General features: G+C 41.4%; 1 protein-coding gene across 5 annotated transcripts in view; it reads left to right on the forward strand.

The window, feature by feature from the left end:
- Positions 1-12,235, forward strand: part of NLGN3 (neuroligin 3) — a 29,842-nt gene extending 17,607 nt beyond the window's left edge. For 3 of the 5 annotated variants that reach the window (XM_006895970.1, XM_006895971.1, XM_006895972.1), the window contains 3 exons: positions 5,336-5,521; positions 8,972-9,761; positions 10,310-12,235. In XM_006895970.1, coding sequence (XP_006896032.1) covers positions 5,336-5,521; positions 8,972-9,761; positions 10,310-11,153 — 1,820 coding nt within the window. In that variant the 3' untranslated portion in view covers positions 11,154-12,235. The remainder of the gene's footprint in view (positions 1-5,335; positions 5,522-8,971; positions 9,762-10,309) is intronic. The other 2 variants (XM_006895973.1, XM_006895974.1) reach the window with 2 other exon arrangements.
- Positions 12,236-15,235: the final 3,000 nt, after the last annotated feature.

Below are 15,235 nucleotides of genomic sequence, written 5' to 3' on the forward strand. Positions count from 1 at the left end.
CAGAACAGATTATCCGGGAGGCTGGGCTCTATGAGGAGAAATGTGGGGTCAAGATTGGGGGACGATTTATCAACAATCTGTGTTATGCGGATGACACAACCCTGCATTTGGGTTAGCAGTGTAATTCTTTACTAGTAGGACACCAGAGCTCTCCTAAATATGTAGAAGTTGAGGCCATTAGTGATAATGATAGAAAATGTTCTGCTCAAATGTTTTTTAAAGTTCTAAATACAAAGCTTAATAAAGTTTATTGAAAAGTACAGAAAATAATATGTTTCAGTTCCCTATACTAGGAGCACCTATGGATGAAGGAAGAAAGATAGGCGAGAGGGTAAAAGAGATGAGAATGTAAGGAAAGAAGAAAAAGGGGGGAAGAAAAAAGGAGAGCAAAAGTAACACAGAGAAGGAGAGAAACAGAATTTTAAGTATCAACTGGCAGCTGTGGGCTGCACAGAAAGCTATTACTAGTGAGCACTCTCTATAATATCCTGCTTAACTAATTGCACAACCCTTCAGCTACTCTAATTCTTCTTTATTATGAGGGATTTTTTTTTTTTACCTTTTGAGGTAGGGGGGAGTCGTCAACTTTTTTGAAATGCCAATGAAAGTTATAAATTGTCCCTAGAAAAATACACAGAGAAATATATAGAAATCATTTCATGGACCTCCCTGAAATGAATTCATAACACTCATGTTAAGATCTACTACTTTACAACTTGCTTTTATTTAGATAACCAGAGTAGCATATCTGAGAGGTTTGGGTCATAAATATTATTTTACTAACCCTGTAAGCCCAGACCTCGTAAGGAGTCATAAACTGATATTTGGTCAGAAGTTACCCCATTTGTTCCTGTGTAGACTTCAGTTCCTGTTCTGGAACACAAATAAAATCAATAAGCCGCTGATTGGATTCTGGGTATGTACAAGATGTTTTTGTGTCTTGGCACCAGATGTAGAACATAGCTTTGTCCCTGACACTTGGGGATTTTGCTGTGTAACTGGAAGCTTTGTTGTTCTTTTTACCAAAGTATTCAAGAGTAGGTAGCCAGTTTGGATTCTAAATACACGCATTCATTTACCCTCTCTAGAGCACTGAGCCCAAAGAATGAGTTTGTTCATTGTAAGATGATTCTATAGACATCTAGAGTGATTCACACATGTTGAGAATGTAATAAGCTAATCCAAGGTAGAAAGGTAGCTATTATTTGTGATGCCTCTACTAGGGTTAGGGAGCTATGCTGGCATAGTGGTAAGGAGTTGCATTGCCAACCCAAAGTCACCTGGTTCAAATCCACCAGCTGTTCCACGGAAGAAAGATGGGCAGTCCCATGTGATTAACTGCCTCTGAAAACCCACTAGATGGTCAACTATGAGTCAGTTTTGACTCAATTGTACATGACAACAACCACCACCACTAAGGTTAGGCCCACCAAAAGAAAGCAGGATATAGGATATGGTCATCCTTGGAGCTGGGGTGTAAGGTGTAAGGGCTTGCCAAGTTTTATTCTTTTTTTTTTTTTTTGCCAAGTTTTATTCTGAGCCCCTACAATCTTGCTTGAGTGTCCTTCAGACAAACTGAAAACCAGGTAAATGTCAGCCCTTTAAAGGGTTAACACAAATATAGTCTTTGATATCTATTGCATCTCAATGTTAAGAAAACAAGGATACTTTAAAATGTAAATGACCACTGAAGAAAGAAAAATGATTTGTAAACCTACTAAAGAAATCATTATACCAGAATAAAACATTTTAGAGGCCAGTGGGGAAGAGAATAATAATAATATTTTTTTAAAAAAAAACACAACAAGGATTCTTACCACTGGATCGATAGGCAACATCATGATAGATGGAGAAAAAAAATTGAAACTGTCAACAACATCATCTTACTTGGATCTACAATCAACATCCTTGGTACCAGCAGTCAGGAAATCAAGAGATGTATTGCAACTGGGAAAGTCTGCAGTCAGGGACCTCTCCAAATTATTAAGGAGTAATGATGTTGGTGTGTCTGATTCAGACCATGATCTTTCCAATCACTTGCTATGCATCTGAGAATTGGATAATAAATAATGATGACAGAAGAATTGATACCTTGAGCTGTGGTGTTGGAGAAGAGCACTGAACATCCCATGGACTGCCAAAAGAACAAACAAATGTCTTGGAGAAAAAGTAGCCAGAGTGCTCTTTGGAGGCAAAGATGATAAAGCTTCATCTCACATACTTCAGGCATGTTGCTAGGAGGAGATGTTCCTTGGAGAGAGACATGATGCTCAGAAAGGCAGAAGGTCAGCAAAGGAGAGGGAGACCCTCAACCAGATGGAGTGACAGTGACTACTGCAGTGGGCCCTAGTGTGTCAGGAAGTGTGAGGATGGCACAAGATAGGACAGGGTTCAGATCTGTTGTTCATGGAGTCACTATGAGTCATATTTGACTCTATGGCACCTAACAACAACAGTAATGACCATATCTACTATCTTCTGTTGGTAAACATGTACTGCAATTTAAAGTTTGGCCCAAGGAAACTTGCTCAGACTTACACTGACAGTTTATAGAATTTAGTATTTCACCTATTCTCATGTAGTTTCTGTGGATGACTGTTACTGGAAGATTAACAGAGAGTGACTGATAACTCAGACTGCCAAATTTTGTGTACATTTTGTTGATTGTGTTTACTATATCATTTGCCTGAACTTGTTGGATATAGTACTTCAAGCAGGACTCTTAACAGTAGAAATGGTATCACCTATATGCTTCATTGAATTTTATCATGAGATTGGTGGGATTCCATATAACAGATAGTTATAAGACAAAACCTCCAGCTGTACTTTTCAGGCCTTGGTTTTTTACTTGGTAAATTGGTAGAAGTCTAATAAAGCTATCTTACTACATCTAAATGTAGGATTTTTCTGCTTCTTTGAACAGACATATTTGACACATTTAACTGAATGATGCCTTGACAAAGGCCTAAATCAAGTTAGCTATTGCTTCGAGTGAGAGAAAGAAAAAAAATAATGGAACAAGGATAGAGTAGAATGGGATGGCAAGTAGGCTAAGAAAAATAAATAGTGCTTTTTTCCCCCAAGGGTTTCAAAGCTTGAACAGCTAGGTTAGATCTCAACATAGTTGTTTATTTTTTATTTTTTAATTTTTTTATTATACTAGTTTATTTACAAAATTCAAATATGTTGTTTTTCACACCAGTTTCTTCCCATTTCCCTCACCTCCCCACCCATTAAATTGTGTGACCCCATGATTAATCCCCCACTCCATACATCCTCACCCCTCAGCTTCTACCTTTCCCCCACCCCTTGGATCCTCATTCTACATTAATAGTTTTATACAGTATTTGTCCTTATGGGACTGAGCTTGTTCACTCAGCATAATGCTCTCCAGTCCCTCCCAAAGTAGGTAACAATTTGCAAAGTTATTGCTCCTGCATGGCAAAGTTTAACAGGACAGCAAGTAATAAATGTTGGAAAGGATATGGTGAGATAAGAACTCTTATATATTGTTGGTGGGATTGTACAATGGTACAGCCACTCTGGAAGGCAGTTTGGCACATCCTCAAAAAGCTCAACATAGAAATTCCATATGACTCAGCTAGTTATTCCACTCCTTGGAATATACCCCGAGAAAAGGAGAACTGAGACTTGTACACCAATATTCATAGCAGCTTTATTCACCATCAGCATAATTTTTTTTAAGACTCACAGGAACAGCTTAACTTTGTGAATGGGTCAGGCAAAGGGAAAGCTGGGTTCCTTGTGTAGAGGGACAAGGTCTTCTTAAATTCATTTCCTTCTCTGGAACTTTGTTCTATAAAGAATGTGTGATTAGCTCCTCAGAGGAATAACAAAGTACTTTACATACTTGATTGTACCAAAGGTAAATTAATAACACACTTGAAGAGGATGAAATGAACTCTTTCATAGAAGTTAGATTCAGAAGTATTCAGGCAAGATAGTGATGAGACCTTGTACCTACTCAAGTCTATTTGAAATCAGTTCTGTGAACTTCCCAGTCTGCCAAAGTGCTTTCTTTGAGCTATGGGAGCCTCCTCAAACATGCTCTTACACAGAGTTTAATCCAGGTGCTGTGAATGAACTTTTAACTGTGGAATGAAAGCATATTAATCCAGGTATAGGTTTCCAATATGTAAGAACACTACCATTACCTACCTAGGAAGAACTCTTTAGAAAATCTAGGACAAAGGAAGATAGAACCTTCTAAGAACCATAAGGAAAGGAAGATTAAATAAGACAGCAGGATCAGTCTAAAATGGAAATAGAAGGAGGAATGTGGAGGAGAGAGATAGGACATCTTTGTGGATAGCCAGTAGGTGGGTGGGAAGTAGTCTCCATGGTAATAAGTCTCTTACAGCAGCAAATCCCAGCAGGTGGTAGAGAAGGTAGTCTCCATGGTGACATGTCTCCTCAGTGAAAAATACCAGTGGGTGAGTGGGAAGACTTGTTTCTCTGGCAACACACTGCATTGACTTCTGCATTCATCCATCAGACTAAGGAGATGGGTTAACCCAGTAGTTTTCCAACTTTAGCAGGCATCAGGATCAAATAGAGGAGTTATTACAAATAGATTGTTGGGCCCCACTGCCAAAATTTCTGATTCATTAAGTTTAGAAGGAAGGGAATGAGGATCTGCCCTAAGAATGAGAACAAAAAGCTAATCTGAGGCCCTGTAAAAAGAGATGAACTGATCTGTACAGAAGTGTAGGGAGAACTCAATGACTGTTGCCTTTTGGAACCTTAATTTTCTTAAGAGAAGAAAGGAGAAAGATTCACAACTGGATCTACATTGATTGCTGAACATCTTATATGGCCTCATGTACATTTTATCCTGTTACAACCCTGGGAGGTATGTTTACATTTTACGGAAGAGAAGACTAGGACCTAGAGATTTTAAATAACTTGCCCAAGTTACATTGGCTACATGGCTAATAAGTGATAGAGCCAAGATTCAAACCCAGAACTATCTATCTCTAAGGACCATGCTGATTATATGCTCTCTTTCCAGGTACTAGGGTAATGTCCCAACAGCAGAGGATGCTAAGTTCTAGATGTTTGCATTCCCTTCACATGATTTGGAGAATTCCCCTCCCAAATTGGATAATGGATGTGGGGCAGGAGCCAACCATTCTTGTATTGATTATGCTGGTCTCTGTAGAAAGGAACAATGGTTTATGTTAGCTGGGTAGAAAGAGCTAAGCTTCATTTATATATCCTGTCTTTACTTTCCCCTGACTTAATTGCTTCCTATCATACCTCAAGTCTGCAATCCCTTTGCCTTCATTGTTTTTATTCACTTTGTTGAACCCAGGTTTCCTGAGCACTGGAGATCAGGCTGCCAAGGGCAACTATGGGCTACTTGACCAAATCCAGGCCCTCCGCTGGGTGAGCGAGAATATTGCCTTCTTTGGTGGAGATCCCCGGCGTATTACTGTTTTTGGCTCTGGTATTGGTGCATCCTGTGTCAGCCTCCTCACATTGTCACATCACTCTGAGGGTGAGTAGCTCATGGAGTAAAAAATAAATCATAAAGGTACTGGCTGCCTGCTCTGAACCTCAGGCTTTCCTGGCTCCAGAATGCCCAACTCCATATTCTGGGAGTACCCAGAGGAATCATCTTGCCTCTTCTACCAGCTCAGTATCCCTGTGAGGGAGAAATGGAAGGGAAATGGCTCTCTGGGAAAAGAAAAATTCTTCCACTGTGTGTGAGAGGAAAGAGAATTCCACTTTTATAAAGACTCTCCCTTTGACATGGGAATCTTATTTAGGAGAATGGAAATAGAATGCCTCTCTTTGAAGGGACAGTAGTTCTTCTTGGACAGGAGGAATCTTTTTGGTTTTGGAAAGGCACATTACTTCAAAACATATATAAGCCAATCTCACTATCTCTGACATACCTACCCTCTTTACCCTAGATATTGTGTCAATCCATCTCATCCAAGGTCTTCCTCTCCTGTGTTGTCCCTCAGCACTTCCAAGCATGACATCCATCTCCAAACACTGGTCCCTCCTGGCTCCATGTCCAAAGTATGTGAGACAGAGCTTCAAAATCTTTATCTCCAAGGAGCCACTTGGTTTCACCCTCTCCTGGAGGGATCTGTTAGTTTTGTTGGTGGTCTATGTTATGTTCAATACTCTTCTCAAGCACCACAGTTCAAAGGCATCAATTCTTCTGTCATCCTTGATCATTGTCCAGCTCTCTGATACATAGCAAGTAATTGCAAAGACCATGGCTTGGATCAGACACACCATTGTCTCTAGACTGACTCTTCAGCACTCTAGAGAGGTCCCTGACAGCACATTGTCCTAATGCAATTTGTCTTTTGATTTACTGACTGCTAGTGTTGATTGTGGATCTGGGCAAGCTGAAAGTGATAATAATCTCGATCTCTTCATCTATCATGATGCTGCCAATCGGTCCAGTGGTGAGAATCTTTGTTTTCTTGATGTTGAGCTTCAATCCATATTATAGACTACAGTCCTTGACCCTCTGCAGCAAATGCTTTAGGCCCACCTCAATTTCAACAAGGTTGTGTCATCTGCATAACTCAGGTTGTTGATGACTCTTCTTTCAATCCTGATGCCACATTTTTCCTCATAAAGTCAAGTTTCTTGAATTATCTGCTCTGCATACAGATTGAAAAGGTATGGAGACAGGACACATCCCTAATGCACTCCTGTTCTGATTTTGAACCATGTAATGTTTCCTTTCTCTGTTTTGATGACTGCCTGGTCCAAGTATACATTTTGCATGATCATAATCAGATGTTATAGGATTCCCATTCTTCTCAAGGTTAGCTACAATTTGTTGTGATCCACACACAAAGACTATAACTTTGCATAGTCAGTGAAATTCAGATAGACATTCTTCTGGTACTTTCTGCTTTTGACTGTCTCTAGGGCCACAGCCTCTTCTAAACCTAGCTTGTGTTTCTGGTAGTTTTCTGTCTACATACTGTTTCAGTCACTTTTGGGTAATCTTCAGCAGGATTTTGCTTGCATGTGATATTAGTGATATTGTTCAGGGTGGAAATAGTTTCTAGGCATGGAAAACATTTATTCTCTGTCTTTATCTCTGAAGAACAAGTCTTTAGAAGAGAGAAAAAGCACTTGAGGAAAGAGATGGGTCTGAGTCACTAATCTGTAAAGTGAGTTTCTTCTGAGGAATTGTTATCAATTATCAGATTCTAGAACTCATATAGGGCTATGTATTCAACATAAGGGAGACTCTGATTTTTAGACCCTGTGCTTTCAATGGGCCCCTCTGTCAATTAACCCTTTTAAGGGGGCCAAACTAACCATTTTTTTTTCTTGAAAGGAAATGTCATCTCCACTTTTCAAACTCTATGGAATATTCTACCTCAAGAGAGGAAAACTTAGCTTCTCACAAAGAAAAGATTTGAGATAGAAGCCCTTTTCTGAAGTAAGGGGATCTGTGAGCAAGGAAAGTTTTAGAGGTTCCCCCTCCAAGGAAATTGACTCTAGAGTTAACGCTGTTGTCATAGGAAGACTTTCAGTTTCTCTATAAAGAAGTCCTATTCCTCTTAGAAAAAAAATCACATTCTCTGACCTAGAAATTCTATCTCTGTCTCTCCAGGAAATGCCCTGGTGAGAGAAGATGAGGTCTGCATTTCTGAAACAGTGGTAGGTGACAGTGGTAGGAATAGCAATCCTCTACTCTAGGTGACAGTGGTAGGAATAGCAATCCTCTACTCACCAAAGAGCGAGCTCTGGTGGCCTACTGGTAAGAAACTTCACTACAATCCAGAAGGCACATGGTTTGAAACCATCAGCTGCTCCATAGAAGGATGGGCAATCTCCTCCCATGCAATTAACTGCTTCTCAAAGCCCGCTAGAGGGTCAGCTATGGGTTGATTCCAACTTGATGGTATACAACAACAACAACTCACCAAAGAGGGTGAAGTGATTGGTTGGGAGGGTGCCTGTGTCTGAAAAGAGGAATGATATCTCCCCTGATTGGGAACTATTTCTCTGAGAAAAACCTTTTCTGAAATGATGCTATAATCTGTTTCAGAAGAGATCTGTATCTCTGGAGGTCTGGCTTCTTTAAAGATTTGTTTTCTCAGTCTTTCTGTAATTCACTCCTAGAGCATAATCTTGAGAAAAATGAGAATCTTTGAAGTAGTATTTATATTTCTCACCCTTTCTTTCCTCTCATCAAAATTTAAAGGAATGGAATTACGTGTCTGTCTCTTGGGAATGTTAGGACCACTAGAGGAATTGTTCATTTTTCTTAAGAGGAGAAGAATAATTTTCTTTTTGAGTTTAGAGAACTAGCTCCCTCTCAGCTAGAGGAAAATTTTATTCTGAGTCATGAATAGCTCCAGTAAAAGGAATCTTTCCTTATAGAGGCAATAGATTAGGTAGACACACTGATTTCCTGGAGACTTTCAGACTCTAAGGCCTTTACTTAGGGGATCCTTTACCAAAACCCCAGAATGTAAGGGTCACTCCTGACTGCATTTCTCATCTTTTATGAAAAAGACTCCTTTGTAGTGTAAGCAGTAGCTCCCTGGTGGTGCCCTGGCACAGAGCTGTATCCAGCTGGGCCGGAAGCAAGAGGGAAAGACAGGGAGAGATAAAAAAAGAGGGAGCAAAAGGAAGCTGATAATTGGGATCCAAGAGTTAATTCTTCCTGACATTTCCTTAACCCTCAAGCTACCAACCATATCACTAAGACAAGAAGAAGCAGAAGCAGAACCAGACAGGGGTATCATGGAAGGGGCATAAAAGCCTTTCTCTGGTTCTAACACATCATACTGAGCCAAAAGTCATTCTTCCTATCTAGTCTATTTAAACCATAAGGTAACCTCAGTAATGAAGGAATTGAGAACATGTTTTATTTGTTACTGAGGGACTGGCATGGGAGGCCTAGACTGTGGGAGACACAGCAAATATCTGACCTGATGCTGCCTCTTTTTTGTAGGACTTTTCCAGAGGGCCATTATCCAAAGTGGTTCTGCTCTATCCAGCTGGGCTGTAAACTACCAACCAGTGAAGTACACCAGCTTGCTGGCAGATAAGGTGGGCTGTAATGTACTAGACACAGTGGATATGGTGGACTGTCTTCGGCAAAAAAGTGCCAAGGAGCTGGTAGAGCAGGACATACAGCCAGCCCGCTACCATGTGGCCTTTGGCCCTGTGATAGATGGTGATGTCATTCCTGATGACCCTGAAATCCTCATGGAACAGGGCGAGTTCCTCAACTATGACATCATGCTAGGTGTCAACCAGGGTGAGGGTCTCAAATTTGTGGAAGGGGTGGTAGACCCTGAGGATGGTGTCTCTGGCACTGACTTTGACTATTCAGTCTCCAATTTTGTGGACAATCTATATGGCTATCCTGAGGGTAAGGACACCCTGAGAGAAACTATCAAGTTCATGTATACAGACTGGGCAGATCGTGACAACCCTGAGACCCGCCGTAAAACACTGGTGGCACTCTTCACTGACCACCAGTGGGTGGAGCCCTCAGTGGTGACAGCTGATCTGCATGCCCGTTATGGCTCACCTACCTACTTCTACGCCTTCTACCATCACTGCCAGAGCCTCATGAAGCCTGCTTGGTCAGATGCAGCTCATGGAGATGAAGTACCCTATGTTTTTGGAGTCCCTATGGTAGGTCCCACTGACCTCTTTCCCTGCAACTTCTCCAAGAATGATATTATGCTCAGTGCTGTCGTTATGACCTACTGGACCAACTTTGCCAAGACTGGGTAAGGAGATATGAGGGTTCTTCTTTGGGACCCCAGCATGCCCTCTAAACCTCTTCCATTTTCTCCCTTTATAAGATCATCCCCAAATCTTGCTTGTTAACCTCTTCACTCCCTTCATACCCTCCATACTAAAGTCTTTCATGCCATTTTCTTTCCCTCAGAAATTACATTGAGACTCAAAATTTCATATTAAGAATAAGCAGGAGTGAGAATTACTGGCAGAACTATGGGACTCAAGACTAAAGGATCAGAGACCACATGAAGTGAGAATAAAGTATATTCAGAAAGAGCCTCTAAAGGGCCCTTCAGTAAACTGGGCAGCTGAAAAATTGATAGATGCTTAATAGCATGTGAGAAGAAAAAGCATTCATAGAGAATGAACATAGTACAGGATGATGCCATAGGGAATAGAAGTTTAAGCTCTAGGGAAGAAAGGGGTGTGGAGAGAGGGAGGGTCCTTTTGGACTGAGAAAGAGGTGTGTGAGAATACTGGGCTTTTTTCTCATTTAGGTAGAATGGTGACCTCAGGTTTCCGTGTGATATTTCAGGGATCCCAACAAGCCGGTCCCACAGGACACCAAGTTCATTCACACCAAGGCCAACCGCTTTGAGGAAGTGGCCTGGTCAAAATACAACCCCCGAGACCAGCTCTACCTTCACATTGGGCTGAAGCCAAGAGTTCGTGACCATTACCGGGCCACTAAGGTGGCCTTTTGGAAACACCTGGTGCCCCATCTATACAACCTGCATGACATGTTCCACTATACGTCCACGACCACCAAAGTACCACCACTGGATACCACCCACACCTCCCACATTACCCGCAGACCCAATGGCAAGACCTGGAGTACCAAGCGGCCAGCCATCTCACCTGCCTACAGAAATGAAAATTCCCAGGGATCTTGGAATGGGGACCAAGATGCAGGACCACTTCTGGTGGAAAACCCTCGTGACTACTCCACTGAATTAAGTGTTACCATTGCTGTGGGGGCTTCCCTCCTGTTCCTTAATGTTCTGGCCTTCGCTGCCCTCTACTACCGTAAGGACAAGCGACGTCAGGAGCCCTTGCAGCAGCCTAGTCCTCAGAGGGGCAGTGGGGCCCCCGAATTAGGAACTACTCCTGAAGAGGAGTTGGCAGCATTACAGTTGGGTCCCACACATCATGAGTGTGAGGCAGGTCCTCCCCGTGACACACTGCGCCTCACTGCACTGCCTGACTACACCCTGACCCTGCGGCGCTCCCCTGATGACATCCCACTCATGACCCCCAACACCATCACTATGATTCCAAACTCCCTGGTGGGGCTGCAGACATTGCACCCCTATAATACCTTTGCTACAGGGTTCAACAGTACAGGGCTGCCTCACTCACATTCTACCACCCGAGTATAGCTCTAGCCAGAGTTGTAGCCTTTCTTTTGGATCACTCTGCCACAGATTCACAAACATGAACACACAGACTATACACACAGAGACAAATATGTATAAGCACGCAACCACACCCTACAGCAGACCAACCTACACAAATAAGACAGATATGGACATGCAACTGCATAAACAAAGACACAAATACTGAAATCAACACTGAGCAGATCCTTCAAATGGGGACAAAAGAATCTTGGGCAAACTGAGGACTCATTAAAAAACTAAAGCCAGCTCCCCGGCCATAGACATCCCTGGTGGGCCTGAAAGCAACAGCTGGACATCTCCTTGGTGCTTGCCTCTGGACTCTATTGGACCTGCACCACCAACTCACTATAGACTTGGGAGCTTTAAAGAGCAGAGTAGCTCTTCCTCTCCCAAGCTTGGTCTTTTTCTGGGTCTTGTTTTTGTTGATTTTTTTTTTTAATTTAGAACAAATGTTTCTCCAACCTGTGAGTACAAAGAGGCTCTGGAAGAGAGAGCTCTAAACCATGTCTCTCTAACTCTGAAACTCCTGGTGTTCATACAATTAAACCAAGGAACAGGACCCCAAGGAAGAAATTGCTTTGAAAGAAACTGATTTGAGCAAGACCATAGGGTAGAAGGTCAATAAGACTATGATAGATGGTGTTGAAGGGCCATAGGATAGAGCTCTCCAAACATCTCTGGGTCCTTTTGGAGGGTTGTAGAGACTACAAGTTGGCCTGCTTCCCCAAAAGGCAATAGCATTAACCTGGTTAGACCAGGGTTCCTAGATTTGATGAACAAGGTTCTGTGGTGGTCATGTCATTCATTATTGGGCCCCTGGGCTCTGATTCTGCCTTTGAAGTAATGCTATCAGAAATTTGCCCCATTTTCTTTATAGAGTCTCCTTTGTGTCTTGTCATTTCTCTTTCAAAAAGGCAATGTTTTGTTGTTGGTGGTGGTAGTGGTGGCTTTTTTAAAAAGAAAAGTTCTTTAAACACTAACATGGAAACCCATGGAGTTTGTCCTTTGTAAAAATTTTAAACAGTGTCTTAATATAAAAATAAAAATCCAGTTAGCACTCCCAACCTGCCTTCCTTTCACAGGCCTTGCCCCAAAAGATCTCCAAACTGCCTCTCTTAAAGCAAATATAAATCTAAGTTCAATCTCCTGCCCCACCCCTCTCAAAGGTCTTGTTTCTGTTTATCAAGTTGCTGCCCCTGCTGCCCCACTCCTATGCTCTGAGTTCCTGAAGCTGGGGGCTTCTCCAAGTAACTTGGGCCTCCTTATGAAGCAACAAAAATAATACTTCCTCTGTTCCTGCTTCCACCACCATTACCACCACCTTTCCCCTATACAGAACCGGGTACTAGGAAGAGGTTTGATCTGTAACATGCTGAAATTTTTTATTGGATCAGAATCAAGTGCAACATCAGGTATGTGGACATGTCCTTGGGTGGCAGAGGGCAGAGGTACTTCTGCTGCCTTCTTTCCCTTGTTTCTTGTTCTGTTAATTAGAATTTAAAGTTATTTGGGCCTTGGGAGCAATTTATCTCCAGGACTGTGATCAGTGATTACCTATCAAGCTTGGGGCAGGGGATGGATTTAATGCGGTCCTACAAGGTTAGCAATATGTTATTTCGTATTAGTCTCAGTAACTTGATGAATTGGACTAGGAGTCTACTCATCTTTAAGTGAGTTTGCTGAAATTTCAGAAGCCAAGAACAGAATTCTTCAAAGTGATCCTGAAAAAAATAAGGAAGATGAACCATCATAATAAGGAGGATATAAGAAGTAATGAATATAACATAGTATATGTTGTTGTTATATGTCATTGAGTTCAAATTGACTCATAGCTGGCCCCCCATCAGGTTGTCAGAGGCTGAAAATCACATGGGAGAAGATTGCTTATCTTTCTCCCTTGGAGTAGCTGGTGAATCTGAAGCACCTAGCTTTAGGCTGACAGCCCAACTCCTTATACTTTGTGTAAGTATAGGCTTTGTATAAGTTAGGCTGCCAGAGCTCAGGTAGTATATACAAAGATCAAAACCCAGGACTAATATATTGTACAAGAGATCTGGGAAATGACTGACTTGACACAAATACAGTTTAGAAATTATCAAAGGACTAGGGAAAAAGCATTGGGTCACAAGTTGAATGAATCCATTGTATAGAAGTGATTGTCTTCTTCCTCTTCTCTTTTTCCTTCTGTACTTCTATCTCCTCCCCCCCCCCTTTTTCCCCTTTCTACAACAAGCATAGCTACTAACATTTAATAACAAAATATATAATGGATTTTACTAGGACAATGGGACACACAATTAAATGAATTTCACTAGAGTAAATTTTTTAAAAAGTATATATGCAGTAGCTGAAAAGAAATCAGAATCTCCATTTTAGAACTAATTTCTGAGTTATCTAGTAGAACTCCTCAGTTTATAGTTGGAAAAATGGTCCCAGAAAAGCCCAATATGTGTTAGAAATAGACTTGGAATGCAATCCAGAAATGTTAACCCTTCCTTCCTGTCCTACTCAGCATTTTCTGCTCTACCTAGCATTGGTTAGACCTTTTAACCCTTTAAGATCAAATTGTTTTATGCTTTAAATGTTTTGTTTTTGAAACCCTACATATTCAGTAATATGTATTTTGAATGGAAATTGAAGAAAATATTTTGAGGTAACATAGATTTTGGTTAATAGTGAAACTCACTATGGATTGTACCATCAGGGTTCCCCAGTAATACATATTTGGAACCAATTTATCCTCATCTCATTGCCACTGAGTCAGAACTGACTCATAGCTGACTCTCCAGTGGAATTTAAGGGAACTGTAAATTGTACCAGAAGACATTATCCATCCATCTCCCATGAAGCTGCTGGTAGATTCGAACCGTCAGACATTTATCACCTTTAGGGTAGCAGTACAACTTCCTATGGACTACACTACCCTTGACACTATTAGAGGGACACATACATTACAAAGGATCTCTGGTGTTGAGGTTTGTGGGATGAAGCCCATTTCTTCAGGTTCATACAGTTATACAGGCTCAAATCATATATCAACATATACTAAAAGTAAAATAGCAGCTTCCCACTAAATCTCAGAGACAGAAATGTAGGTGGTCATTATATCTATACAAGTCACAACAAAGTTAAAATATTAAATTGGTCTAGTCTTGAACAACACATTTTAAGAGTATGGAACAACTAGAAAGGAACAAAAGCAATGACCAAAGACTAGGATTTTTTTCTTTTACTTTAGAAGGCAGGAAGCCAATGTGGTAGTATATAAAAATTGTAATACACTTATTAGGTGACAAATGTGCTATAACCATCTTCAGAAATTTGACTCCTAAGTAAGGACAGAGCTGATGACTTGTTTTCCATTTCTACTGAAAATGGTAGAGAGGAAAAATGACATTGTTAGCCACAAGAAAAAACCCCTGGTGCCTTGGGGTGCTGGCCTCGGGGCCCATTGCGAATGAGAATTCACAGTGCTCCGAGTGCAGTCTTGCCAAATGGACTTGTGGAATCCTGGATATGGATTATGGAGAAAATAAGCAACTGGAAGAACTGAGTAGCAGTTTAGTGAAGAGGAGGGAAGCAGGCTTGTAAACACAGACGTTTAAAATGACACATATGACAACTAGGTAATTTAAAATACTTGGAGACATTGATAAAACATCTGCAAAACCTTCTGTCTACAAGCCTCCTACTCTCATCAGACAGATGGCGGCTGGTTTAGGTCCCCTGTTAGGCCCTATGCACCCTCCTATTGCCACTGAGTCCAAAAGAATCGTAGCTTTGCCTCCTGACAAACATCGCCTTGCACTGGCAATGCTATACTCTCCAGAAATGAGTCATAAGGAATCTGTCAGGACCTTGTACGTGACTGTCTTGGCTGCTATTTTCCCAGCTGTCAAAGAGCCTATCATCTGGGTCACCCCTGTCATTACTGGACATAAAGTGACTTGGCAACTGCAGATCTATGGAACCCCTCTGCTGTCAATCCCTGAAGTTCCTGATGATATACAACATAGACATGGAGTGTACCACGCCACAATGAACATTCTCGTCGCATTGTTCAA

The sequence above is a fragment of the Elephantulus edwardii genome, unplaced genomic scaffold, assembly GCF_000299155.1.
Source record: "Elephantulus edwardii isolate Elephantulus edwardi_28Jun2011 unplaced genomic scaffold, EleEdw1.0 scaffold00178, whole genome shotgun sequence".
Taxonomy (NCBI): domain Eukaryota; kingdom Metazoa; phylum Chordata; class Mammalia; order Macroscelidea; family Macroscelididae; genus Elephantulus; species Elephantulus edwardii.